A 27,981-nucleotide genomic window follows, 5' to 3' on the forward strand; every position below is an offset into this window, starting at 1 on the left:
AAACATATCATCACTCCAGCATCTGTCACAGCTGACCAAGCTACATCTATGGATAAGTGTAATTCATTCACTAATGTACACACCTGGAGTTTTAAAGAGGCTGGCACCAATCTTCACAGTCTCCTAGATTTTACATTTCAATTTCTGAATTAGCTAGCAGATATATTAAAAATCACAAGCAGAAGCTCTTCCTACAGCTATACATCTAAGGAGCGCTTAGCATACAGGTTGTTATACTACTCAAAATATGTGGTATTCTCAAGATAAGATAAGAACACTATTGCTTTTCCAGGGGCTTCCTGTGAATAACTAATGTTTCAAGTCTGTAGCTAGCAACAAGGTGGCTTCTATAATCAGACAAAGTTTATACACCTTTCTAAATCCCTAGGCTATGTAATGCTGTTATCATTCATTTTCTTTTTTTCCCCCCAGTCAGTGCATGCTCCACCTGTTCTTGTGAACTTCTGCAAAGTGATATCATCCTTCGCACCTTTTTGCAAAATGCTGTGTACTGTCATCACATGCATAGCTTGACACAGTGTGTGTATATCAGCATGTGCTGTTTTTTGTGGGGACCTTGACAATTTTGTAACCTGGTCTTGGTATGAAATTAGTACCTGACTTTCAAAATTTTGATTCTGGACTAGGTGACTCCATGGACAGTGTTTAATGATGAGTGTTCAAAGCCACCCATCTCTAATAATATTTTATCTTTTAGCATAGGTATTCTACATTGTTTAAAGGCTGATCTCTTCCCAAGAGGTTAGCTTCTTAAAAGGCTGGACTCTAAAATTTAGATGAGCTTATTTCATTTTCTTTTCTCAGCAATTTAAGAAGATATCAGTACCCTACAAGTCACATGTTACAAATAAAATATCAACTTAATCAAACAATAAGAGTTCAATTTCTTATGATGAGCAGTGCCATAATGCAAATAAGGAAAACTCAATAGCACCACATATTGATGGAAACATGGCTGACAATGTTCATTAAAATCTCCTAAGCAGTTCACTAAGAAATTGAAGGCAATATATTCTATGAAACTAAATAATAAACAGGAATGCAGACAATCTGCCATTCACAACTTTGTGTATTTCCTTGCATTTAGAAGTCCCTATATTTGAGCATAGGGACACTGCTTGTAGTTGAATCTATACTATTTTGTGCTCCTAGCTAGGCCCATGGGTCAAAAGCAAACTGCATGGTGAAAATACAGAGTGAACTGCTCTGTTTCTTAATGACCACATAAAGCTTTTCCAAACTAGATTATGTCTGTTATTCTTTCCGTAGTCCTTCTTCCCTCATGTAACCCATACCTTACAGGAAACACAGACACAGATATAAAACATCTCTATTAAATTTCAATTCTGTTCGGAAAAAAAAAAGAACAAATTAATAATTGTGAGTACCATGAGCTCACTGCTACAAGATACTTTCTGTAAGTATCCGGAAAATGCCAGACACATCCAATCTAAACAGCTTCTAGGTACACAGGTTTGATCAGTAGCATAGAATTTCCCCTGCACAACCCCAGTCTCATAGTTTTCCTTGTTGATGCAGAAGCTCTCAGTAGCAAAGATTAAGAACAAACCAAAACAACAGCCTCAGAAGTGAAGTCCTCATGAGAGACATGGTGGCTACAGCTGCTATGGTTCATGCTTCAATTCAGCTCCTGTTCATGGAGCCACATGACTGAAGCCAGCTGCAGCCACACTGCCCATGCCCTCGTCTGTGTGCCCTGAGAGTCAGCTGGCACCCTCTAGGCTAGAGCCAGGGGACACTGGACAACGAAGGAGCGTGGGATGAAGAGTGAATGCACACTATTCTGACGTTATATAGACATAGCCACTCTGTACCTGCTGGGCAGCAGCCCAGACGAAGGGAAGGTTAAGGTTGCAGGTTTTAGTGTCCCAAAATACAGAAACAGAATAACCACAAAAAACCCTCTAAACAATAATTTTCAAACATGCCCAGGGTAAATAAAGGCAAGTCACTTACCAGCACATATTCAGCAGATCTTCTCAGGGCTGTATTTCCACAAGAGTTTTTTATTTTAATAGGCAGTATCAGGCATTTTTGAAGCACTGCTGGCTCGTAACAACTGTATCTCACCATAATGACATCTCCTAAAGTGAGAATGTTTCTCTATACAAGTGAGTCATTATGAGCTTTGAAACATTGGATTTATTCTTTCTATGAAATTGAGTTTTAAAGAAATCAGTAACTTATTCCCAGGCTGCAATAAGCATCTTCCATGTACATTGTCCTTTCATAGCACTTAAGCACGTGACAAGAGCACTGGAAGATGCAAATCAAAAGAGTATTCTCCTCAGCTCTCCCAGTCCCCTTGAAAGCTGGGTTTTTTCCCTGGTAAACTGAGGACACTCAGTGCATCACTCACATGAAAATAATTAGGCCACTGTCTCCATCCCTTCAATGTGTACCTTACTCCTTGCCAGGCTTTTCAGCTGAATTTGGCAGAGATGATTCAAACAGTGCCAATTATTTTCTTTTTCAGATTCATGAAATAACAATGACACTAGGAAACACACCCTGCTCTTCCCTAGTTGGCAGGTTTGAGGGACAAGCAAAAATGGGGTTCCTACCTTGACTTGGCTTCATTTTAACCTCCATTCTGTGTGAGGGTAAAGGGTCCCCAGGAGGTCAAGTCAAGTTTAGATTAGGGCAAGTGCACAGAGGTAAACTGGAAAAAATCCATTTGCAAAACTTGAGGTCAGTGCTGTATTTCTGTTACGGTTGCATTACATGCAGAGATGATGTATTTTATTCCTACAGATGCCCCATAATGAAGTATGAATGAAAATTGACAAGTTGCTAAGTAAATTGTCAGGATACTTGTTACTGTCTTGTAAAGAAAGGGCACTGCTGTAGATCGCCTAATTTACAGCTCCTTCTATCATCATCTGCTCAGGAATTCAAAGCGCAGGGGCCGGGAGTGAGAGCAGTAATGACACACAGAGGTTCAACGGATGAAAACAAAGGGGAAGCAGGCAAGTCAATTAGCAGCACAACTTGGCAATGATAGCAGCCAGGCTTCAAAGAAACAAGTTTCCAAGAATGATTAATGCAATGCACAAGAACTAGGGAATTCAACTCAGCAAAAGAAAAGCATACCAGACTCAAAGAAGGAGAACTTGCTGTCACCTGCCCATGTGCATTTTAAAGGTAATATAAATATTAATGCCTTCCAGCATTTTTAATATGCTTTTTAATGGGACAGGCATTATTTGGGTATGGGGTGGAGCTCAGTGCTATGCACTGTGTAAAATGCTACTCCATCTGCAGGGGAATGCAGCATTAATGAAAGTACTACATGTACTTCTTATCCGTTCCCTCTCCCGCATGGAAAAAGCTAACAGATCTTTATGCAAGCTTTGCAGAAATGACTACTCCTATGCAGTGTAATCACCTGAGGTGAGCTATATAACTGCAGGAGTTAGAGCCATTATTTAGGTAAGCTGAAGCCAATATTCTCTTTGAGTCAAAGTGAACAAGTGAATCCCCATTCTGTATGTTCTCAAGAAAAAAGTAATCTTGGACCACATTTTCAAAACACAACAAGATGCAGCAAGAAACCTAGATCCAGATCCTTTCCACCTAGCTCTAAGTCTCTGATGCACCTAAATTAGGAGCAGGATTACTCTGGGGTTTCTATTTATTCAGTGGAGAGACAACAGCACCTTTGGAGAGTGGCTGAGATCTGAGGTGGATGGAAGTATTGTGTGGAGCTGCCTTTCCGTCTTCCAGCGATTACACATAAGAGTCTAAAGCAATTACATCACTGTTTAACTGCCTAAATTAAATGGCTGAAGTTTGATGGGATGGATTGGTATCACAGAAGTATTTGAGAAGTGCCTCAGAGAATTAAGAAGCAAGATGCTGCACCTCCTTAGGTTATTTATAAAAATGATTCCTCACTACTTCTTTAGACACCTAATACATTAGCAAATCTGGGCCTCTAGCTATACAAACAGGGACAATCTGAAGAGGATTCCAGAAAATCCTGTTATGCATTACAACTTGGCTGGTTTCATTTAGGGTCTGTAAGCAGTGGAATTATCATCCTACAGTGGCTCAGTCATTGGTAGAGAAAAGGGCATGGTAAAGGGACTTTTTAGAAATCAAATCTCTACAGATTAGCAACTACCTTTATAGAATCATTGAGTTTGAAGCCAGAAGTCCACAACAGATCAGCTAATCTGAACTTCCATGCACTCAGTCTATTACATTTTACGCAGCACACTACTACTACTACTACACTACTTCATGCAGCACACTTTCCATCACCTCTACAGCATATTTTCCAGAACGTTGTCCCAATTTGGACGAAAAAATTTAAAAGAGAAGGACTAATCAACACAGGCAGCCAATTTTAGGAATTACTTACTATGCCATTGCATCAAAACGACTAGCTAAAAATCTTTCTATCCAATCCAAGAAAGAATCTCAAAACCCACTTAAGAGCTTTCAGGTTCAGTCATGCCAGGAATTTTACCTAGAGGTGGAATCTATTCATTTTAAAGCTTGTTTTGGTTAGATTCGAATACCTTAGAACTCCAAAACGTTAGGGCAGATGTATAGATGGTATGCTGATACGTTCATTATAAATGCTGTGGAGAGAACATGAATGAATGGGTACTTGAGTTTTCTATACAGAGATCCTTTACCTGCTTCAAGTCTCCAAGGGCATGTCAAATGACAGTCTACAGGAACCGATCCTTGCTGAATATAAGCTGGGGATACTTTTTGTTACCAAACAAGCCTAATGCTCTGATTCAGCACAGATGCCTAACGATATGAATAGTTCCAGAGAAGTCAGTGCCTGAAGTAAATCACTTGTTAAACACACAATCCCAGCTATTAGATCTGAAACTGTGCTAATTCTGAGGGAATATGGTCGCTCTTTATATGCCTTACTCTTCCTATGTGCCTATTCTGCAAATATTTTTCTCTTATTTATATTACAGGGGGCCTGGCTGTGATGAAAACCCACTGTGTACAGTAATATACAAGACATACCAGGAGGAATTCATGTCCTACAGATCTTACATTTTTCTGAAATTTTTGTAGCTTTTCCAGAGTTGAGTGACATTTACTTGAACAAAAAATGTCTTATGTCTTTGGCTGAACTGATTTCTTTGCAGATATGGATGTTTACTGAATGCTATTCCAGAGTTGCAGACCAGACGGTTCATCTTGAAATACAGGCACAGCTGGCAATAAAACCACAGTGAAATCATAATTCCTGAAATCACTCTATCTGCTTTTCTTGCTCAAATGGTCTTGAAAAACAGCTTTCTGCTTTGGAACCAACTTATCAACCTGTTCAAAATAAGTAAACAGCACCTTATCTGGTGAGCAGGTTTCAGATATGGGATGTATTAACCCTTTTCATACCACGTCTTTTAAATGATAAATTACTGGAGCAAGGGCCATCTCTTTCTCTGTGTACATACAGCACGTAGTGCACAGAGATGCTCAAGCCTCTGTCATTACCAGGCTACAAATAACAACAGGACTTTGCATTTCTGGCTGGTTTTAGATCATGGACATTTGCTTTTCAAGTGATGTACAGAGCTTTCAGTGTTTGCTTAGAAGCCTTTTGCATATAAATAAGGTTTTTAGCAATTGATCCACACACACTCTAAAAATCAGCTGCATATTGGCTCCATGCCTGGTGTTTGATTGTTCCCATCATATTTCTGGTGAATGAGTTCTGCAAAGCACATAGAAATTGTAAAGGAACTGTCTTTTAAGCTTTTGTATGTGCAAAGAACATACAACATGGATAGCTTTAACCTCTCTAGATTTGTCAATTAGTATATAAATTGGCATTTTCTGTAATATTTTTCACTATATTCTAGTTAAGGGCTCTCTCTTCCAGTGTGGACCCAACATACTAACATAGGGGAAATACCTTCAGTGCTTCAAATAAAAACATTTACAATCTTAATTTTTCTGGTGTTTTATAGCAGCTTGCAAACATTTCCAGACCTGACACACTAAGGAAATAAAACGTGGTAACACTTCTGCTCTGACCCAAATCTAGTATGATTACCTTAGGTAGGTTTAGGCTGCCAGATCCTGTTGCACTGTCATAGGAGGGAAGGGAAGCTTCTTAGCTCAACCCAGACAAATACTTCCATTCTTTGCAGCTAAGTTTCTATGTGAAGGAAACCCAGGTGCAGGCTGGAAGGAAGCTACTCTGCATGCCAGATTCCTATCTGGACAATTTCACCAGATGTATAATCTAGACTTTTGCTTGAACAGAGTGGATTTTCCTCTGCATATTTCATGACATGCCCACCTCTTTCTAATAATTATGCAAGCTGAATGCTAAGGCAAAGTGCTGAATTCTCTCTTCTTCCTCTTAAGGCCTACAGGGCCAAAAACATTTCTGCTTCTGTATCTGTGTCTTATGTCCTACTCAGTCATACTGCAAACGGGCCTCTGTGGCCGTGACCTAGCTCACACTGTTGTAAATAAGGAACCAGTTTTGATGCAGTAGTTTCACTGGAGTAAAACTGGACAAGTTAAAGTGGGTCTTATGAGAAAAGATGCCAAGAGATGTATAACAGTATGTGCAAGATAAAATAAATATCCAGTCTTACAGGTGATGGGGAAGATGTTTGAAAGGGAAGAGAAATGAGTGAAAATGATCATTCAGGAGAGCTATATACAAAGGGGTAGATCAGGAGAGGCACTTCTAAGGCATACTTCCATGCTGGCCTCCTCTGTCTTCTGGTGGCAGACAATTTACTTCTGGCTTGTCCAGCAGCAGCAAATGGTACTACCCTGTGTGCTGGCCCTAGCGCTGCAACTGGGCCAGAGGATTCCAGTGGGGACAGACAGCTTGGCAGAACCATTTCTTAGCAGAGTTTGGAATACCTAGGTTTGAGTGTGTATGATGTGCTGGCCTTCTTTCAGGGCTGTTTCTGGAAAGCAGCTCTCAGATTTTCTATTTTCACCTCAGAGAAAACCAGAACACTCCCGGAATGTTTGGCAGAGCTTAGCTGCAGAAGTAAAACACTGTTAAGTCAAGAAGCTCTACCCTCAGCCAGAGCTCCTGCTGCTTAATAAAAAGCATGCAGAGGCTTTTAAGAGATGCAGACACTGGAGTTTGTCCCTATAAAAAAACAGAAGTCAAATATAAGCACTTTCTATACATTTCAGCATAGTTAGTGTACAGCAGAATAGCTCCCAAGAAACAAGAAGAAGTCACTGTCCACTTCTTGACAAAGCGCTTTAACATCTAGCTGCTGGAAGAGAAAGGGAAAATATGTGGCCTATTGCAAACCCCTCTGAACTTATGATGATTCCTACTGCAAGGCAGGCTCAGTTTGAATAGGCTAGGCTCAAGACGCCTTTAAAAATAACATGAACAAAGGTCTTCAAAGCCACATAAGAGAATTAACTTTTAACTTTCTAGTTCCAACAGGCCTCACAGAATGAAGTTAGGCAAAACAGACACCCCCTCACCAACAAGTCTTCCAAAACTGATCCCCCGCAAAGTCCTGATCTTCACTAACAAGCAGTATGCTTGTTTACCTAAGCAGCAATCTTCCTTACCTAGGTTCAAATATAATGACAGAGCAAATGGGCAGTAGGAATATAGATATGAGCTCCCATGGTGGTGGCCATTGGACAAGAGCAGACTGAGGAGGGAACACTAATATACTGTAGCATGGCACCAGGAAGTCTAGATCCAATTCCCTGCATTCACACAGATTTTCTGAGTGACTGCCTGCAAGTTTTACTGTCCCTGTGCTTCTGTTGCCTCTATGAAGATGGGGTACCACTATTCTTTCAATCTTTCCCTCTTCCCCTTCTTTAGGCTGTGAACCTTAGTGTAAATCCTCTCCTTCATACATGTGGCACCACCTCTAAAAGCTAATGGAACAGTACAGCCCACACAAAGTAAAGAAGATGAGGGTCAGAGCCCAAGGAAGTAAGTCAGTGGGAATACTCCTGCTGACACTAGCTGTCTATTAGGCCCACGCATGGCTGATGGGGAACAGGGATGTGTTGTACAAGTTCTTTTTTCACTTCCTCTTCATAACGGCTGTGATGAGACAGAAGCTTTTCTGCAAGTTGCAAAGGACCCAGACCACCCCTGATAATCCTTTGCTTTTCAAAACTGCCTACAAATAAAAGTGAAATCCAAAACTCTATTCCTGCCAAACAGGCTTGCTAAAGAGGCCCATCACTAACAGTGAAATGGCTTTCTAGTGGTGTGACCTGCTGGTATGTCTGGTAAGCACATAATCTTTCTCCTGCCAGTTTGTTTTTAATTAAAACCAAACAGTGGAAGCTGGCAACGAACGCCTCGAGTCTCACCCAGAAAGTTCTTCAGCTTTTGGCTGGACTTTTTGCTTGCCTGCTGTTGTGGATGCACTCCACAGCCTGCTGTCTGGACAGCTACACTGCCGTTGCACCTAGAGGCTGCAGACAGCATTTTATTTACAGATAGCTCTATTATTTCCTCCAGAGGAAGTATCTGAGAGAATCATTTTATTGACAATGCATACTAAGCTGTCCAGAGCGCTCCACAAAATATACGCCAGAGGGAGCAAGCAAGAGGAAGGATGGTTTCGGTTATAGGTCAAGAAGCAGCATCCTCCAGCTCTGACACAGCCTTCTCAAGCACCTGGGCAAGACTCTTGGTCTTACTGTTAGTGTGCTAGAGATAATCAGGCATTGTTCTGTTAAAGGCAAGATCCATTTTCAAAAATAATTCAGGCTTTTCTCAGCTCTGAAGCTTAAGCCCCACAGATTACCCTGAAACACAGGTGTCTAAGTTTTGGAATTGCTCCGAAAATGCATATCTGCTATATCTACACAGCAGATTGTTGTTCGCATCATTGCCAGCAAATTCCAGCCCTCAGGGGTAACAAGAACTGGGAAGACAGGCAGCACAGCCCTTCCTGTACACCTGCAATCATAATATACCTCCATCATCCCTGGCAGCTTGGCTGTCAGTAAGTACATCCTACAGCCTATGCTGCCTCCTTCTCACTACTAGCTACATTCAGCTAGAAAACAGCAGCTGAATGTAGCTGAACACAGATAGCACAGTCTGCAAACACGCTTCATTTTGTTTCCCAGATACACTATACAGATATGCTATGTTTTGCAATTGTATGTTATTTTTTGCAATTTTGAGTGGAACAACACCCAAAGAGATTTTAAATTCTGGGCCCTTCAGTCCTCACATGTAAAACAAGAATGTTTCTGCTAGGAGACCTGTCTGGATTTCAGTTCTTCAGAGAGAAGGCTGTCTCGTACTGCCTGCATACCACAGTCCTGGTTGGGACCTCTGTACGACATCATGAGAACTCCCTCTCTTGCTAATTAAATACTCTTACCACTGTCTGAATTACTGCTGTGCTGGCACAGCACCTCCTGAGCACAGGTGACTGCTACTTTTTGCTTTGTTCGGATTCACATAAAATGTGACAAAAGCTGCTCACATAGATTTATTTTTGCACATAAAATGGCCACGTGCCAAGGAATTTTCATTCTGGTTGCACATCAGTTACCCAAGAGAATGATAGGAGCTTTCCACTGGAAACAAGGAAGTATGTTAAGACAGTCTGGGTAAAGATTTTTTTTCCAAACCTATGATTTAGCTTTCTGTTTGGGAATATTTTGTACATGGCTGAGAGAACATAAGAAACTAAAAAAAAATTCTGGAAAACTAGAAATATGTTTTTTTCCCACCTCCCTCTCATCAGGGAAACCTTACAGGTGATTTACAAACTATTAGACAGTTGGATAGCTTTATGAACATTTAATCAAGCCTTGGTTTTGCACTTCATTAATTTTGGACCTATCCTCTGTTCTGCTCTTCTCACCTAATGCCTAGCTACATTCAAGTCACCCACAACCTTCATATTTAAGCTTTGAAAAAGTAATGAAAACAATAACAAAAAACTTGAGAGTCTCAGCTCTTTTAATTCCTTAGTCAAGTGTTTTCTAGTGGCAGTTCTCCTGATCTTCTTGTTGCAAACGGGGTTGTTTCATGGGATTCTTAATATTTTGCTTGCTTTTAATACTTTCTGTTTAATTAACTTGCAAGCAATGCTGATTCTTAATATGATTTTGCAGCCTGGGTGAGCACCTTATTTAGTATTAACAGTATTAATAATGGCATTCTAATAATGCTGGCATGCATACTGTTTAAAACCATTTGTTCATTCTTAATGAGAATATGTACTCTACTTGGTTTAGAGTTGAATTACATTGTTACAAACACAAGTAGGAAATTTGAAATACATATTCCAGCAACATAGAAAGAATCTACAAAGACCTTCAAATGACTGTGGAAATTTAAACAATTACGTTAGTGGTAGTAAAAATTTAGAATGTATTTATGAGAGAAACTCAGCTGCATTAGGCAAAGAACTAACTGCCAAAGAATAAGAAGTCACCATATGGCTCACTTTCTCCAATTATATTTTTACAAATAGTAGTTTCTTAGGCATTAAAAATTTAACTTCCCAACTGAATTTAAACTGGCATGTTTTAACTCCAGCTAACAAGTTGAACTACAGCCTAGTTTTCTTTGCTTGATGACAAGAATGGGAGTAAAAAATTCTGTCTTTTTTTTTCTTGGTGTATAGAGACTCGGGCCTTCAGCTCTACCACACAGCTAGTTACAGACTTCCTGATGAAAGTTTCAGCAGCAAATGCTCAGCCCAAAATAGTGAATTCAAAACAGTTCAAGTTTTAATGAGATGAAAAGCCTAATATGTGTTTGCATGGATTTCCCACATATGCCTGGGTTTCTGACAGACTGAAGACCTACTGTTTCCTGGATCTCTGCCTCTGATGAACACCCTCCAAAAGGACTGTCCCACGCCAGGGACCTGGGCTGCCCAGAAACTCCAAGACAACTGCCTAGACTCCAGGTTAACAGTCATAATTAGGTTACCAAAGTCAATAGAGTAGAGGACACAGTCCTAGGGGTCCCAGAAAATTACTAAACAAAGTCTTGACATTCTTCTTGACTTATGGCGGTCATTCATTAAAGAAACACCATGATAGTTTCTCACAAAATTTTAAAATGGTTTTAAACCTAAATTGAAAATTAAAATTTGATATGAACCAAGCAACCAGCACCCTGAAGACTTGCTGAAAAGGCAGTGGTCTCACAGTGGCAGCTCATTGAGGACAGGATCTACTGAGGTTCCTAAATGCTCAAGAGGAGCATCTTCCTTTTCAGAAGAAACATGTAGCCCTCTCCCAGTCAAAAATTGTCTCATCTTCCTTCTCTAACCAAATATTTCCAGGTTCCTGAAAATACTTTTTCAACAGCCAAGAGCAAATTGTTTTAGCCTCTGAGAAAAGACTCCTACATAAAGACTTTATGACTTTGCTGAAGAATTTGCTTTACCCAAATCCCATTTATTGTTTGCTTCTGAGATCTACAGTTCTGTTTACAGACAGATCTCTTTTTCCCTCCTATTCTACCTTTGCAACTTTTACAGTACTTCAAAAATGTATCAAAATATGGGAGAGCCAGCAGCAACGAACAGCACTATCACAGGCTTTCCAGGTAATTTCTAGTTAGACTTGTGGTTCAGGAAGAGATAGTAGACAGCAAGGAGGAACTCCAGAAGTTTGTTGACAGATGAAGTGAAATTGTAGCTACGACAAACACTATTTACATATAATTCAATCTTAAAAGAAAGAAAAATCCTTGCAGATTGGCAGAATTAATGATGTTTTGTTCTTACTATAAAGACAGGAGTAGTGTGCCCTCCTATCTTAGCAGGATGCTGTAAGGGAAAGTTTTAATAAGAAACTTCATCATCCAAGAGAAATATTACATGTGGGCAAGCACTTTTTCTCATTTTAAAATGTAACTTTATCAATGAAAAAGGCTATTTGAATTGAGAAGATGACAGGGGATTCAGCACATTCTTCATCAATTCAGCTCTTGCTGTGTGTAGGAAGCACCAGCTGAAGTGGAGCTTAGATTTTGCATGCAAGAATCACTGAAACAGTTTCCGGCTTTATTTCATGTAAGAAGCCACAGCTTAGCTGGCCCTTTCTGCCCTTAAAAACCTGTATGATTGCTTGAAGAAAGTGGCTGTTTTGTGCATTCTTCAGCACAGTTCCATGGCGCATCAGAAGTTGCTCCTTTTGTAACCATGTTAAAGGAAGAAAGAAAAAGGAAGTCGAAATGCCTTGGTTTGACAGGCGCAGTGCAGCTGGCTAACCCGTGCAGAAGGCAGCGCGGGTAAAACACTCGCGAACCGCGTGGCTCGGCCGAAGAAGAGAGCACGACAAACTGGATCACTGTCTCCTCGGGGACAGGCCCCAACAGGGACACGCACCTCGCCGCCAGACCCGCGGCGGCCCGGCCGGCCGCGCCCCGCCCGCTCTCGGCCCCGGCGGCGGCGCGGCGGGCGGCCCCGCGGCGGCGCGGCGCGGCGCGGCGCGGCGCGCGGGCTGACGTCAGGCGGGGACGGCGCTGCCCGCGGCCCGGTGGCGGAGCGGGGCCGGCGGCGGCGGCGGCAGGTAGGTGCGGCGGCGCCCGTCACCGGCTGGGCGCCCGGGGCTGCGGCGCGGCCGCGCGAAGGTCGGCGGGGCCCCTCCGCGGGGCGAGCCCGGGCAGGCGGCAGCGCCCGGCTCGGCCCCGCCGCGGCGCGGCGCGGGTGGCGCCCGGGCCGGGGCCGGGGCCGGGGCCGGGGCCGGGGCCGGGGCCGGGGCCGGGGCCGGGGCCCCAAAGGCAAAGCTAGTGGCAAGGTCAGAATGGCCTAAAAAGAGAAAGCTCCTTTAAAGGGAGGGAGGCCGACAGGGTTAAACCTGAGCGCTCAGCTCAGCCCGAGCTTTGATTAGTTCTGTAGCTGAGGTCTGGGATTAAAGTAACGATGAGGTGTGTGTGGGCACAGCTGGATGTCTAGGCCTCACTTCAGTGGTTAGATGTGCGTGGGTGAACCTCTTCCATCTGCGGGTACTGCAGAACCAGGTCTGTTGCTAGTGTGACCGCGTTAGTTAAAATTGCTCAGGTAATTACAAACTGCAAGTGGAAGTGCTGAAGATTGCTTTGCTTTGAAGGCTGATTTTGTTACCAGCCATCCAGGTTTGAGAATAAGAAGTGAACTGAAAAAAACACTACTGTATGTTCCAGATTATGTTCTATGCTAAAAAGGAAAACTGCTGTAGGAAGGAATAGTCCCACCCCTTTGCTATGTTTACTTGTGTTATTGCTTTTAGGTTTCAGCCACCAATGAACTTCTATTGAGGCTGCTAATAAAAGAAATTGATTTCTCTATTTTTAAATCACATTCCTCCATGTTGGTTGCACGGAGCTAGCTTAACACACAAATACTACTCAGTTGGAACTGATCTTGCCAGGCTACTGTCTAGCTCTGGTAATATTCATTTAAACGTATGTATTGACTGTAAATCCTGTATTGGACTTTAAGTGAATGCTTTTGTTTAAAGAGGACCAGAAAAGAATATCTGGTCCTGCACCTCCTACTCAGGTGCTGACTGAGATGTTCTGTGTAACTCTTCGCTCTCTATATCCATAGCAGAAGTTTGGGGCACTTAAATTCTGTGTTGGGCAAGTGCAGTTCCTGCATCTGAGATTACATGCAAGGTACTGTACAGGAGCTGAAAACACTTTTGCTGTTGTAGCCCTCAATAACTGTGAGGCATTCTGTATCCCAAACAAACGTAATTTGTCAGGAGAAATGTTTTCTTCTTCCTTTCTTCTCCTTTATATGTCTGTTTCCATTAAGTCTAATTATGCTGTTGTGTAACTGAGTAGGTTTAAAGGCAGCAACAAACCCTTCACTTCCCAAACTAGCACTTGTGACTAAGCTCAAGTTCATGCAAGCTCTTTTTCAGCTCTTATATTATGAAAAGGCTTCTGGATATTTACAGGATTGCACCTTAGTGAGGAAACAGGAAGGCACAGAAGCACCATTGGAGAGAACTGTTCCTGCAGAAGTACAAGAATATTTCCTTGTAAAGAAGAGTCCAGAGGAGAGAAGCATCTACAGGGGAGGTGGGAGAATGAGGCGCAGGTCCTTTGTCTATCACTTTGTCACTCTGGATGAGTGATTAGTTTCTGTTTCAGAAGCTTTCCCAGTGTAGAACACAATGACAGTAGGCTCATATCCCAGAGCACTGGAGATAAGTATGTGTGACGCATTTGGGGGTGCTGATCAGGATTAAAGCAGGACAGGGGTTCAACAGTCCCTTCCAATGGACTGTCAGCTAGATAGTTTTCACCAGCAAGAAGGTACAAAAGCCAAGAGTAAGAGGTTTATTTTTTAAATACATCTTGGAGTTTAAGCTCTATTTAGAGGTACTTCTCACCATCACACCAGAGCTGCTGGATACAGTCTCTAGTTGTATGCTGAACTAATTGGTCATCACAGTGAGAAGGACACAGCTACAAGTAATAGCCAATAGACAACATGTATCTCTATCAGAGAACAAGTGAACACTATCTACATTTCACTAGAAGAAAACAAAACTCTCCCTTCACCTTTCTTCTTCCCAACTTTAAACACATTCCTCACCTGAGAGAACCTCCTCTGTCTATCAAATCTACTATATCAATTTTCGTGCCCTTCTTATGCCTTATATTGGCTTACAGGCTTCACAAACAATTTCTAAAAAGTCAGCCTTCTCAAGGGAAGCTTAGAAGCTTGCATTCCTGCTTTTCTAGTTAAATTGTATCCAGATAGTTGTGTTTTTATTAAGCTGTCTTAGAACAATAGTCAGAACACCATGACAGTATAAAATAAAAGCCCTTCCACCAATATATGCTATGTTTGATCTCTTTTTTTTACCATGCTAATAGACCAGAATGACTGAATGTCATATCTGGTAACTTGAATTTAATGCAGGGTCCTTGCCTGCCATTTCAAGCTTCATTTAAAACCTAAGGAGAAATGAGAATATCACTTTATGGGCTTAAATTTTACTTGTTTACATGCATCTTGAAGGGTGTCAGTGACAATTTGGAAGAAATACAAGTCATAAAACATCATTCTTCCTGTTAAACTGATTCAGCTTTTGTTTTGGCTGGACTTTGAGCCAGTAAATAATAAAAAAAAACAAAAGTCCAGAGAAGAGGAGTGAGGAAGTGAGGGTGTAACTTGAGACTGCAGAATAGAGGAAGCAGATATACGTCAAGAGAACAACTTTGAAAGCAACTGCTGGTGAATCAGGAAGCGGCCATGCCAGTCTGTCTTATCCCCATAGTGGGAGAGAGGTAGTTGTAAGCTTACTCTTTCTCCAGTTAAACTCAAAAGTGGTCTCTGGTAGCCATGTTCATTGCTAGATGCAGAGTGATTCTGTAATGCCATATGTATTGTGCGCATTCTCCAGTTGTTAAGTCTCAGAATAATAGTTGTGCCTTACAGAGAATCTTCAGCTGAGGTCTACCTTGAGGATCTCTGTTGTCTCTCTGCAATGCTAGCTGGATGCACCATGATATTAGATTTTGAGATGCTTCTTTCTAATGTATTGTTGTGCTGTCATGGTATACTGAAAACTTTTCCCCCTCGCCCCTTCCTCTTCCCTCCATTAGATTAAGCAGCAATGGCATTTGTGAAGAGTGGATGGCTGCTCCGACAAAGTAAGTTATGGGCCTTTTACCTATTTCTCTCCCTACTATGTCTCACTTCTTCAAAAAAACATTGCAGGAATTTTTTTTGCATATCTTTCTTTAAAAAGTCTCTAGGTCTGTGGTTTTTCTTTTCCTTTTTTGATTTTAGCATGCTTCACAAAATGAACTGTTATGACAGCATTTCCATGTGACCTTTTAGGTTATATCAGTGGGAACACAAGATATATCACATCTGAGGTGTCTAAGCGTGGTGTTCAGCTTCAGATGGTGGTCTATAATTAGTGCTGTGCAGGTGGAGACTTGGAAACTACCTGACACCTTGCCTTAATGTCTTCATTTAGTCATGCTTTCTGCCTGTTCTTGCAGCATGTTAGAACTAAAGCACCAGTTTATGCACTTAAAATAAACTCAGTTGTGACTCTGAATGCTAGATAAGATGCTGAACCCAATTCTGTAATGTTCTGAAGCAGGGATTTAGTACAAAACTTACAAGGAATGAGTGGTTGGAACCTCAGAATGCCTTTTTCCTCTGTGTCAATGGGGAAGGATTTGTTGGTTTTATTTTTACTAATTGTAAGAGACAAATATTTCCCTACCTATGCCCCCCAAATTAACTGTCTGATTTTTAAGGTACTATTTTACGGCGTTGGAAGAAGAACTGGTTTGACCTATGGTCTGATGGCCGTTTAATATTCTATGATGATCAGAATCGCCATGATATAGAAGATAAAATCCACATGCGAATCCATTGCATCAACCTCAGAATGGGGAATGAATGTCGAGGTAATAGTTTAGGACCTGTATTCAGAGCTTCTTTCCAACTTCAGTGCCTGCCCAGCATGCCACATACAATACTACTGCAGAAGTAAACATACCCAGAAATTGGCATTAAAAAAAAAAAGAAAAGAAACATTAAATCCCCTTAAAGATGTCTGTGGCACGGTTATCATCATGTGATAGGTCAGCTTAGGGTTTGATACTTTCTTTTAAAACTCAGAGGGAGGACAGTGTACCATAATACCATACCATACCATAAATGCAGGTGGCATGTGTCTGATTATAAAGCATTACTGGTGTAGTCTGTGTTTGCTGCAGTTAGAGGCAGGACTAGAGATGGGAAACTTAGCAAGTTTTTCTCAGGCATTAAGTTCACTTCTAGCATCAGTTAGTTTTCCACTTGATGCTGCATTAGTAAAGGACACAAGCATTAGAGAGTACATACTGCTAAGTATGTACTCGTTCTGCTGTAAGATACCTGCATTTTTAAAGAATGATGTTCAGAGCTAGTTCCTTTCAGGACACGCTAGAGACCATTTCCTTTTGTAGTTTGTTCTAGTGCCATGGAAAAGCAGCTATAATTTGCCCTAGTTTATTTTGTCCAGAGTTCTGCACAAACCATCTCCCTTCTTTTAAGTGGGATTTTGGTATTCTCATTATGGATATTTTCAAATTCATCTTCTTCTGGCTCAGATTTTCAGCCTCCAGAGGGGAAGCAGAGAGACTGTTTACTGCAGATTGTTTGCCGTGATGGGAAGACAGTCAATCTCTGTGCGGAGAGTGCAGATGACTGCCTGTAAGTCTGCCAAAGAATATTATTTTCCTACCTCTTCCTCTTTCACCTTTCCCTTTCCTCCTCTCCCCAGTTGTTTGTTTTCATTTGGACTTTCAAAGACCCATTTAGAGAAAATTTTCAAAAAAGTAAAAGGTAGCTTTGTTCAGCAAGCTTTCAGTGACAAAAAACATTGCTTCCTTACAAGGAGTTGTCTAGCTCATATAGGTGTAGTTCTTCTAAACTTACTGCAAGGGAGTCATTGAAAACTGATTAAATACGATAAACGCAAGACATGCTAAATAGATCTTTTTCTCTCCCATTCTTCAAGTAGTACATAACTGTGCATAGCTCAAGGTGTCCCAGTCAGCAGTGAAAAGAACACTCCATTATCATGAACTTTTGGCTTTTGGCTTGGCTGCCTGTAGTTCGATAACATCTATCATCTATTACCAGTGTTTCCCCAGCAGGTGTGATGCACCATGCATGCTCCCCACGATATGGCATAGAAGTATCTGTGTGAAGTACATGTACCTTTCATTCAAACTGTAATAGCATTGAGACCTCCACACTCTATTCAGCACAAATACAACTCCTCAAGGCAGGAAATATAACTCTTTTGGTGCATCTCTTCCTATTACCTTATTCTAAGTGTGGCTACGTATTACCTGGCTGTTGTGCTTGCAGTGAGGACCTTCAAAACTGCGTGTGTTCCTTCTCTTGTTCTTCCTCATTCCTTCTCGACTCTGCAAGGGAAATAATTATTTTTCAGTCTTTGGCATAATCTTTGATATATTCATTTTAGTGTGTCATCAGGCTTTGTTAGATGCAGTATCTTAAACTATGCTTCTGCAGTACCTCTAGTTACTTATCTTGCTTTTTGCAAACTCCTAAAAAGAAAAGATGGCATTAATTTTTATGACTGTTCCACTAAACAATGTTTCTTGCAGGGCATGGAAAATGGCTCTCCAAGATGCCAGAACAAACACAGTAAGTGTACTATCCAGACTTCATACTGATAGAAAAACAGCCTGTCAGTGTTATCTGTGGTCCAGCAGTTTACCTTTCAGATCATGTTTCATCCTTCTCTACTGGAATAAAATAGGGCCATAAGCATGATGATAAAAGGAGGATTTTGTGGCAGCAGACTGTCACATCATCCCTGCAGCAGGTCCAGTGAATGACTGGGAAGCTGATCTGTAGGGGAAGCGAGCACTGAGGCTGCAGGCAAAAAGTAAATCTTATGCAACCAATTAAAATGCACTCTCCACTCCTTCTAGTGTTTATTGCCTACCAAGGGCAAAGCTAAAGGAAGCTCAGTACAAGTACATGATTCTCTTGGCCTAAACAGGAGGCTGTTGGGTACTGTAGATCCATTACACTGTAGCTTGCCTCTTGGCAGGGACTAGGAGAGGAGAAAGAGGTGCTTGGAGGGGAGTGCAGGCATGCCAAGAAGGAGTATACTACCTCTGCATCAGCATGCTAATAAGGATTAGTGAAGAGATCAGGAATGGTAAAAATCTGTGCTCACTTGCTGTGAGCCTGGAAGTTCACAAGACACCTGAATTTTTGGGAAACTCCATCCACCCGCCTACTGTTGGGGTACTGTTAAATTTGTCTTTCCTCCAGGCTGCCTTCCGGTGTGCTTTTCAACACTGGCTTTCCTTTGATGGCTAGACAGAACCAGCCTGAGATGTTTCAGCTTCACTGGGAAATGCTGTTTTCTTAGAATATTATTTTAATTTTTGTTGGGTCACACTAACAATGCCATTGTACTGATGCATCTGTCAGTGTAACTTATATCTGTAGATGCCCAAACCAAATACTTGCCACAGCAGAACTGTTTTTGTCTGGACACAATTACCTATGAGTGCAGCAATTCTATGCTTTTTCATGATGTTAAATAAGAGAAGGAATTGTTAAATGAGAAGAGAAGGACATAACAGTTGTGGTCTATCTGCTCTACTTTTAAGGGCTGTATCTTGCTTGTGTGTGAGATGGTGACTCCTGGTTTCAGGAGTCAGGAGCTGCTATTTTTCATGCCTGTGGCTCTCAGCTGCCAGCTCTATTAGAGGCCATTCAAAACTTGCCAGTGCATTGTCTTTGTCAGCCAGGGCAGCCCCCCACTACTGAAAGTAGGGCAAGTAGTTATCCGCACAGTAAGTATCTTGAGTTAGCACTTTCCAATGCTATTAAAGTTCTCCAATAAGACTCAGACTACTTTCTTAGGTAACTGGTTTTGAGTCCATCTGTAGGTGTCTGACATAGCTTTTAGAAATCCTGAGCATCCAGCTGTGCCTTGTAACTTTCCTGGAAGAGCAGGGTGATCACCCTCGTTTGAGAACTGTATCAGTTACAGGCATATGCAGGCTTGTGTCATATGCCTGTGGAGTTCCCTGCAGCAGAATCGCTTACATTTAGTGCTGCTGAGATGTGAGCATTTGTAGGACTTTCTGTCATGTAATGGAAATACCTGCCTCTTCATAAAGTGCTTTCAGCAATGTATTTCAAACTATCCTTACAATCTCCACCACAAGTATGACCTGAAATGCAGCCAAAGTATGACCTCGAAAGTCTTTCTGCTGCCCAGTTATTAGAGCTTAAAGGAACACCCTCTATTGAGCTATTAAAAAGTTCAGTTTTAAATTCAACAAAGGGAGTTGTTTTTTTCTTGGGAAACGTCATTGAATAACAGCATCACTACTGATTTCTGATATTAGGTGCAGGAATACGAGGCTACTGTAGCAAATCTTAATCATTTTTTGAGATCTTGTTAGATGGATTCAAGTAAATTATCGCCTTTGCCTCTGACTGCCTTCATAAAAGGTCAGAATTATAAGTGGCATTTACGAAGTAATTCCTTAACCCTCCCGCCCCTAAGTCCCCAGCCTCTCATATTGGTTTAAGCCTCTCATATTGCTTCCCCCAGCCCTTTCCTTAGAGCCAGAAAGTGAGAGGTGGCTAAGAAGAGCGACACAGTTGTGCTAAAATGTTCAGGCACCACTAAAAGCTATCCCATTTGCTTGCTTGATGTGGAAGTCTGCTCATAGGTTTGCAGAACTTTGTGATACCATTCTAGGGTGCCAGAAAGTAGCTGAGCTTAGTTATGAAGACTTCTTTACTTGAAAACTGAGGATGAATAAGAAGGTAACTTCTAAAACTGGGAACATGAAATGGGGGAATAGTCTATGTGTATGCATGCACATGCGCATGCACATATACACACGATAAATTGGATGGCTCCTTCCTGTGGCTTATCAGGCATTCACATTCTTGCAGGTCTGCTCTCCGAATAGTGTCTGGTTACAGCATTGTATAAAGTACTCACTACTTTCTTGACAATGTGGTAGCCCTACATATTACTCTTTCATTGGGTCGTAAATTTTTAATCTTTGCACTACTCTAACTGGCAGTTTGTAGAAGGTAATAACTGTTCTCTTTCCATGATGTTTAGGGCTACGTGGGATCTGAAGTGATGTATGATGAGACAGCCATTTCCTCAGCCCCTCCTCCCTATACAGCATATGCTACACCATCACCTGAGGTAAGAGCTGCAGTCAGCAAGCATTAAAATAAGTGAAGTAGTGGAAGTAGCCATTCTTAATGGCATCCAGCATCAATCCTGAAATTTTGTGTTTCGTGGTTACACCTAGCTTTAAGGTTTGTACAAAAGGAGGTTGGGAATAAGGCACTAGCAATTGGTCACGGCCATTTTAGATGCATTTCCTTTGAAAGGGATGGGGCAGATTTGGCCGAGAGGCCTATGAAGAAAGAGGATGGCTGCTCTGTGAACTTGGAAAATAAAGTGTCTTAGAGGTGAGAAGGTAAACTCATTTGATTAATCTTGAAATATTTGGCCATGCAGCCTTTGATAAAGGGAGGTGTGACCATGCTTTCACATGTGTGACCACCAGGAGCATATAAAATCTGGAGTTTTAAAAACAGAATTTAATGACTGGAACTGCCTTTTTTAACATGCATAAGGATTCTGCAAGACAGTAACTCTAGTTCCCAGATGTGCAGTTGTTCTGCAGTGTAGAAAGAGGAAGCAGCAGTGGTGATGGGATGTGGGCTGAACTAGTATATATTGCTGGAGGGTGGAGAGCAGATGCTGCTCAGGAGCACTGTTTTTCTCAAGCAGCCATTCCAGATCCTTTCCAGAGAGTGGACTAGATCAGTACAGACTATGTATTTTAGTGAACCTTGAACTGCACTATAAATGAGGGAGAATTAAACAAAGTGCATAATCAGGTACATGGCAAAGAAACCTTCTGTAATGGACCTTTTTAATTTCACTAGGTTTATGCCTATGATCAGTACAATGGTGGGTATCCTCCCACTGGTCCTCAAGTCTTCTATGCTTCCAACGGACAAACCTATGCTGTTCCCTATCAATATCCATACCCAGGTAATTGGTATCAACCATATCCTCCACTTGCATATAGAATGTATTTGAGTTAGTCTTTCTGGCTTTAATTCTGTTAATCTTCATCCTTTTCATGTTAGAGAAGGCCTAGTCATTGACACTTGAGGTTTGGTTCAGATGTAGCATACAGACTAAGACATCCACTTTCAAGTTTCTTTATCACTCACCACTCCTGCATGACAGTGTGATAGAAAGAAACCTGACTCGTACCTGGAACCAAAGTTCCATCACCCTTTCACAACACAGGTAGTGCAATGGAATTTGTATTAAATGATCTGGCGTTCCCAGCATGATCCCAACTTGCTTAAATTGCTTTACTTTATACCTCTTTTTGAAGCACATGGAACTCTAATTCAATAGTCAGCATGTTTCCTAAAGAAAGATAGGAGAGCTACAGCAAGATTAGCTCAGTACCCCAAATTAAGCATTGGTGGAGCTTTTGGTTCCTGTCTCTCTGTGTGCCTACCTTAATTATTTCAACAGTGATGTTCAGCTATGACCCTAAAAATAAAGAGTTCCAAAGGTAAATCACCCCCAAAGCATGTTTCAAACTAGTTTCTCTTCTGGATCTTGGGACTGCCTATGAGGCAGTACATTAATCTCTGAAATCTCCTATTGCTTTATTTAGAGCAGTGTAACTCTCAATCCTGAGGAAAGAGACTAAAATTTTAGGGTGTGCTTTTAGCTTAGTCATCTTAATTAGGATTTCATACAGTCTCAGCTTTGCATAGAGAGTGCCAGTCCTACAGAATCAGGGCTTTAAAGTAGTACAGGTAGTCTAAACCAGAGGATTTAACTTAGTAGGTAAGTGTTTATGATCTGGCTCTGCAAACAAGAATCCCTGTTTAAGAATTTTTTTATGTGGGGGGTTCTTTTTTCCATTTGAGATTTGTTGCATCGCTTTATTAGCCTTTTCCCTTTTTTGTGAAAAGGGAGGGGCATCAACCTAAAGCTTTTTAAGTTTTCCTTGCCTAAATTAGTGAAGCTCTAAAATACAGATCGTGTACAAATGAATGAGCATAGAAGAAGGTGAGCTCTTGTTGGTTCTCAGCAGCTGAAAAGCAGTGGCTTGTTGGAAGCTGCACAATTTGGTTTTGAAAACTTCCTGCAGGTCTTGGAAACCAAGTCTCTGAAACCTGTATAACAAATAATGCATGAAACAGTAACTATCCTTGTAAGTCCAGTGTGTTGAGATACTAGTTATGGATTGGTGATAGCAATCAAGCTTCAGTGTTTCCCTTCACTAGGGTTACTGCAGCTAAACCTTACAGAGTCAAGTTCATCTTTAGGAACTAACATAACCCTTGTATTTTCAGCCTCCTTGCTCGTTCTTTGAATTTTACATAATCATTCTGGTGAGGTTCCCAGTGCTATCAGTTCCAGGTTCTGAATGCCCAGTCCTATATCTTTAAGAGTGAGAGGCTTTGCCAATTCCCTTACTTCAGTATTTATTACAAAAAGCACAGAAGTATCTTCTAATATAATTAATCTTCCTGAAATGTCTGTAAGGAAAAGCAGTACAATTTTATCTGCTTTGCAAGTAGAAGCAAAGTCACAAAAAGTGACATGCAGAGCCTGTAAAACTCTGTTGCACAGCAGGGGTCAACTGGTGGTTTCCTAAGTCTTATGTTAACTCCTTACTACTGGGCCATTCTTTATCTGAAAAGAAATTTGGCAGCTGTCACCACACAGATCAGGCCAGGATGTGAAGGCTGAACTGAGGTAGTAAGGAGGAATTGTAGAGTGTGTAACTGATACACAATTTCTTTTTTTTTTTTTTTTTTTTTTTTGGAACTACATTATTTGCCTTAACTTCAGGGGTTGAATCAATCTTTAGACCTACTTCTTCCATTAAATCCACCAAGCATGTGATGGAATGACACAAGAAATTCATAGGTTCTTTGCTAGTATAAGTGCAAAGCCATGTTCAGGTTTACATTTGCAATGACCTTTATTCTGAGATATTAACTCCTTATGAAGCTAGAAGTATTGCCTGGGCTCTGAAATTACTCTAAAAATATAGAAACTGGATCCAAAGCAGAGATGCAGCTGACATCATCTTAGCGTTCAAGGGAAGGAAGAGGATGAAGGAATGGGCACGTTTTGAAATCCCAATGCATGGTATTAAAATCTTCTCCTCTCTTTCTTCTCCTGTTCTCAATAATGCTGTATTACCTAGGACCTTATGGTCAGCCCCCAGCAAACCATGTCATCATTCGAGAACGTTACCGTGACAGCGATGGAGATCTTGCACTGGGCATGCTTGCTGGAGCAGCGACTGGAATGGCCCTGGGATCACTATTCTGGGTTTTCTAGATTTCCCAGTTTCTTATCTTTGTAGTTCCAAAAATCTTTATTTAATTCTGTGTGCAATAATATATTGGCAATGTTGATTATTGTTAAACTTTAAGAAATGCAATAGTTATTTTTCAGTAGTGACATCTTAGTATCTGATTCTTAACTGTCCTGAGGAGAGTTTAAAGGCACCATTTAGCTGAAGTGCTTAAAGATGGCATGTGCTGCTCTTGAACTCTGTTCTGATGTTTGGAGTTTAAAGGATTTTTATCAATAAGGGATCAATATTGGCACCAACATAATATGGTAGCAGTGACGAGGTTTATGAATAGCTTTATGTTTATAAACACCTCATTTTTTTTGGTCCAAATACAAAGTTTACAGGAGCTTTGCATTAGAGTACATGTACTATTGCCTTCTGAACGTTACTCCAACACGTAGCCTCAACAGAAACTCTTGGCATTATGTGGACTGCCATACTTGAGATTTTTGTTTCTAAACTTGCCTGCAGATGGTAGCAATTTTCTTAGATGGAGTCCTTTATGTATCTCTCTCACCACCTAGGCAGATTAGACTTTGAAAATGTATAAATCAACTGCTAAGAAGAGACAGCACTCCTCACTTCTTTTATTCTCCGAGATAATATGAATGACCAGTGGCAAGGAAGACAAATGCTTGATCAATCCTTATCCTGTTTCTCTCTTCTCTGGTCAGATGAAAGTAATGAAACTTTAGCCTCATAAGTTGTCTTCCAAGTCTGTAGAAAAGACACTGCCTCCTCAGTCACTGTACCAACTGCTCTGCTGAGGAAGAGGCAGTTGTCTAGAGTTTCTGCTTATTACTGCTGTTGCCCTACAGAGTCTGCAGGAGAACTAACTTGAACAACACTTGCCTGGCTGGGCCTGGCAGAGCCCCTTTGCATGCAGTAATAGTAAGGGGAGAGAGACAAACAGCATGAGATCTTGCACGCAGGCACTTTAATATCAGCTGCCTTGCCATGGCTGGGATAGCATCTACTACTCAGCCTACAAGGTTTCCTACCCCAGGTTCACATCTACAAGTAGATTTGAGCACAGTTGAGACTGTGCTTTGTTATATGTGTGCTTCTCCCTCTTTCTTCCCCTCTCATTATTTGTTAAGAAAAACACTCCAAGGAACCTGGCTGCCTTTGCTCCTGAGTCTGGTTCCTTACACAGTGACGGCTGCGGCGCTACAGACTCTAACCTGGAGTGACACTGTTCTGTGGCCTGTAACATTGTCCTGTTATAATCCATGCTGAGCTTTGCTTGGTAGAGGAAAGAAATGCACATGCTTTCATAATTAGGTAAAGGAGATAGGGTGCCTAAGTTGTGTTCTTTATAGTAAGAGGACTTATTTTTATACCTCCACTTTCAGCTTCCTGTAATCATACTGTTTTAGTATTTTAAGGCTTTTTTCTTTTTAAGTTTCATTTAGAAGTAGATTAATTCCCTCAAGGTTTGGAGGGTTTACAGTATGTCAGAAAAGATGAAAATAGATGAGAACTGACATCCATGTACATTTAGACCAAGCCTCAAGCAAGCTTTTTTATCTCAACTTAAAGCTGTCTTGGCTGGGTCCTACATATTTAAACGATACAGGTCTCTGACAACAGTCCGGATAGCAACCAAGGGAAGCAGTAAGTTTTCAAGATTCTTAGGACTAACTTGAACAAACTGAAAACATCAAAAGGAAACAGACAGATGTTATCTTGGCTGCATTACTAACTGTGGGCCCAATCCAGGGAATGCAAGCTGCTTTCAAGAAACTTTGGATTGGAACCATGTACCTATGTGCATGCAAGTCCTTCCACTGATGAACAGAAGCTGCATATGTTCTGCTAATGATATGTACTAAAAGGACTTAATCTATTTGTTGGAAGTTCAAAAAAGAACTAAAGCATAAAGTCTCCTATTGATAATCCAATGAAAGGGAATTGGCATTCACTAAGTTTTCTTAAGAGGCTTGGTACCCTTGAGCTCAGAAAGAGATGGTGACTGGAACTTAAATGAGCAAACACAACTTTTTCAAGCCTTGAGATAACCTTTAAGTTGATTATAGGTCTACACTGCTGTTTAGAGTAGTTCGAGCTTTGCAGTCTTAACTAGTTATGCAGAATGCCTCCATCTCTTCTCCCTGTGTGATACTTGGCTTGTAAGGGTGGGGGGAATAAAACAATTGAATATCATTCTAATTTCCTTTGAATTTCATAATGACAGTGAAAGAACAGCACAGAATGACTCAGCTTATTTATCATAAGTTCAGAGTTTTTACAAGAGCAGTTGATCACAGCAGGGGAGCATGCGTCTTGTGCTTTCAGGAGGTAAGTGTGTTTGGGTCCTGAATTTATGAAAGGAAAGTACGTAAGATAAAGACTGTTGATCACAGAACATTCCTAGGATTAACTCAAAGCAATAAATGATCCTTTCTGAAAGTTCAAATTGGAGTAAGTCCCCATTTAAAAAGATAACCTTACCAAGTAGTGTATTTCTCAGGGGAAAAAATCACAAAGTGAAGCTGAAGATTCCAATTTTTCTTGATACAATAGGCTTCTTTTTACAAAAATCATGAGCTACTTTTTTATCCTAGTAGCATAGCCATTTAACAGCCAGAAGGTAAATGTACAAAACTGCACAAAATCAAATTGGCAATTTTCTTATTGCAGGTCCTCATAGCCTTTCTGATCTCAGTGCAAAAATAAAAGTGGAGATGTCTTGCTGCAGAAAGCAGGAGCACTGGGATAACCGCTTGAACTCCCTGGTAGCTAAAGCTCATAGATGCGCTTCCTGAAGACACTGTTCTACTTCCTGTTCCTCAGGAAGAGTGGTGGTTTGGTCTTATCTGTAATAATATCTAACTAGATGCACAGTAATGACTCAATAGCCCTCATCTGTCCAGATCAGCTCTTGTTACACGTGCAGTTTTGTGGATGCTGGTGTCAGCTGAAGGAGCAGGGCCAGAGGGGATGTCAGGGCTTGCCTGATTTACAGATGTCCTTGTGATGGGAAGAGGCAGAGTTCTTGCTAATACTTAGAGAGACTGATAGCAGATTTGGCAAGATCATTTCAAAGCTGATTGAGTGTATAGTCCTAAACAGATGTTTGCCTCCAAATGATTATATTCATGATGCTGGCATTCCAGTTACACCTGTATAGCACCCAAAACACATGATTTTACAACGTCAGGCACAATACTTGTGCTCCCTAAAGCTACTGGAAGTCCACAGCTATTACATTACTTTTTGCAGTGCATGCTATCAGTTAAGAATGACAAAATTTGTCGTGTAGCAGCTACAGTCTGTTCATTGTTGAACGACTTTGTTAAACGGCAGTGCTTACAGAGTTCATGAGTCTATGCATTCACATGTGACTAGTTAATTCCGAGTTCTCTCTTACGGACAGCTGGACAAAGCTAGGCTTCCAGAGGGTGGTATGGAAATTCTTCATCTTCTGGAAAGCCAGACTATGCTAAAAGGGTCAACCAAGGCCTTCTCAGATACTTAGTTACATATGAAAACACAGCTACCTAAAGGTGAGGCCGGGGGAGGGCTGGGGAGTGAGCCTCTTCTAGTGAGTGGGCAGAGGCTTATGAACTTGGGAGGTGGGGATGGCAAGTGTTTGTGGACACAGCAACTATACTGACTTCTGGCAAAGATGTGCTGAAGCACATTCTGAGCTGTGCCTAAGTATCTGCCCTAAGTATTATGCAAAACAGGCTTCTTTTTTTTTTCTTGAATGGAGACTGAACAGTTGATTTAACCAGCTAGGCAAGCTGAACAAAGGAGAAAGAATTCACAGCTATGTTCCTCAAATGTCTGTCTGTGTCTTTTCCTCCTCATGATATGCCTAAGTAGACATTAGATAACATGCCTAAATCATGGAGGGTAGCATGCAATAAATGCTTTTGTTTTTAGATACTTCATGTTCTGTGTTCTTCTCATGCACTCCCTATCCAAGCTGCTGTTTTTGCTATATATTGTTATTAATTTATAGCAAAATATCCTTAGCAATAAAATTCATATTTAAGTGCAAATGTTCTGTCTTGACATGTTTGCTAGCCTTTTTTTCATATTCC

General features: G+C 41.1%; 1 protein-coding gene across 2 annotated transcripts; it reads left to right on the plus strand.

Annotated features, from left to right (window-relative positions):
* Positions 1-12,464: 12,464 nt before the first annotated feature.
* PLEKHB2 (pleckstrin homology domain containing B2) lies at positions 12,465-27,939 on the plus strand. 2 transcript variants are annotated; one of them, XM_062582411.1, is made up of 9 exons: positions 12,480-12,546; positions 13,921-14,044; positions 15,581-15,628; positions 16,250-16,402; positions 17,090-17,192; positions 18,119-18,158; positions 20,623-20,712; positions 21,468-21,576; positions 23,774-27,939. In XM_062582411.1, exons 3-9 carry the CDS (start codon positions 15,592-15,594, stop codon positions 23,908-23,910), a joined length of 669 nt encoding a protein of 222 aa, XP_062438395.1. In that variant the 5' UTR covers positions 12,480-12,546; positions 13,921-14,044; positions 15,581-15,591; the 3' UTR covers positions 23,911-27,939. The 2 variants fall into 2 exon arrangements, with proteins under 2 accessions (XP_062438396.1, XP_062438395.1); XM_062582412.1 differs by lacking the exon at positions 13,921-14,044 and having other exon boundaries at positions 12,465-12,546.
* The last annotated feature ends 42 nt before the right edge of the window (positions 27,940-27,981 follow it).

The sequence above is a fragment of the Rhea pennata genome, chromosome 9, assembly GCF_028389875.1.
Source record: "Rhea pennata isolate bPtePen1 chromosome 9, bPtePen1.pri, whole genome shotgun sequence".
Lineage (NCBI taxonomy): Eukaryota > Metazoa > Chordata > Aves > Rheiformes > Rheidae > Rhea > Rhea pennata.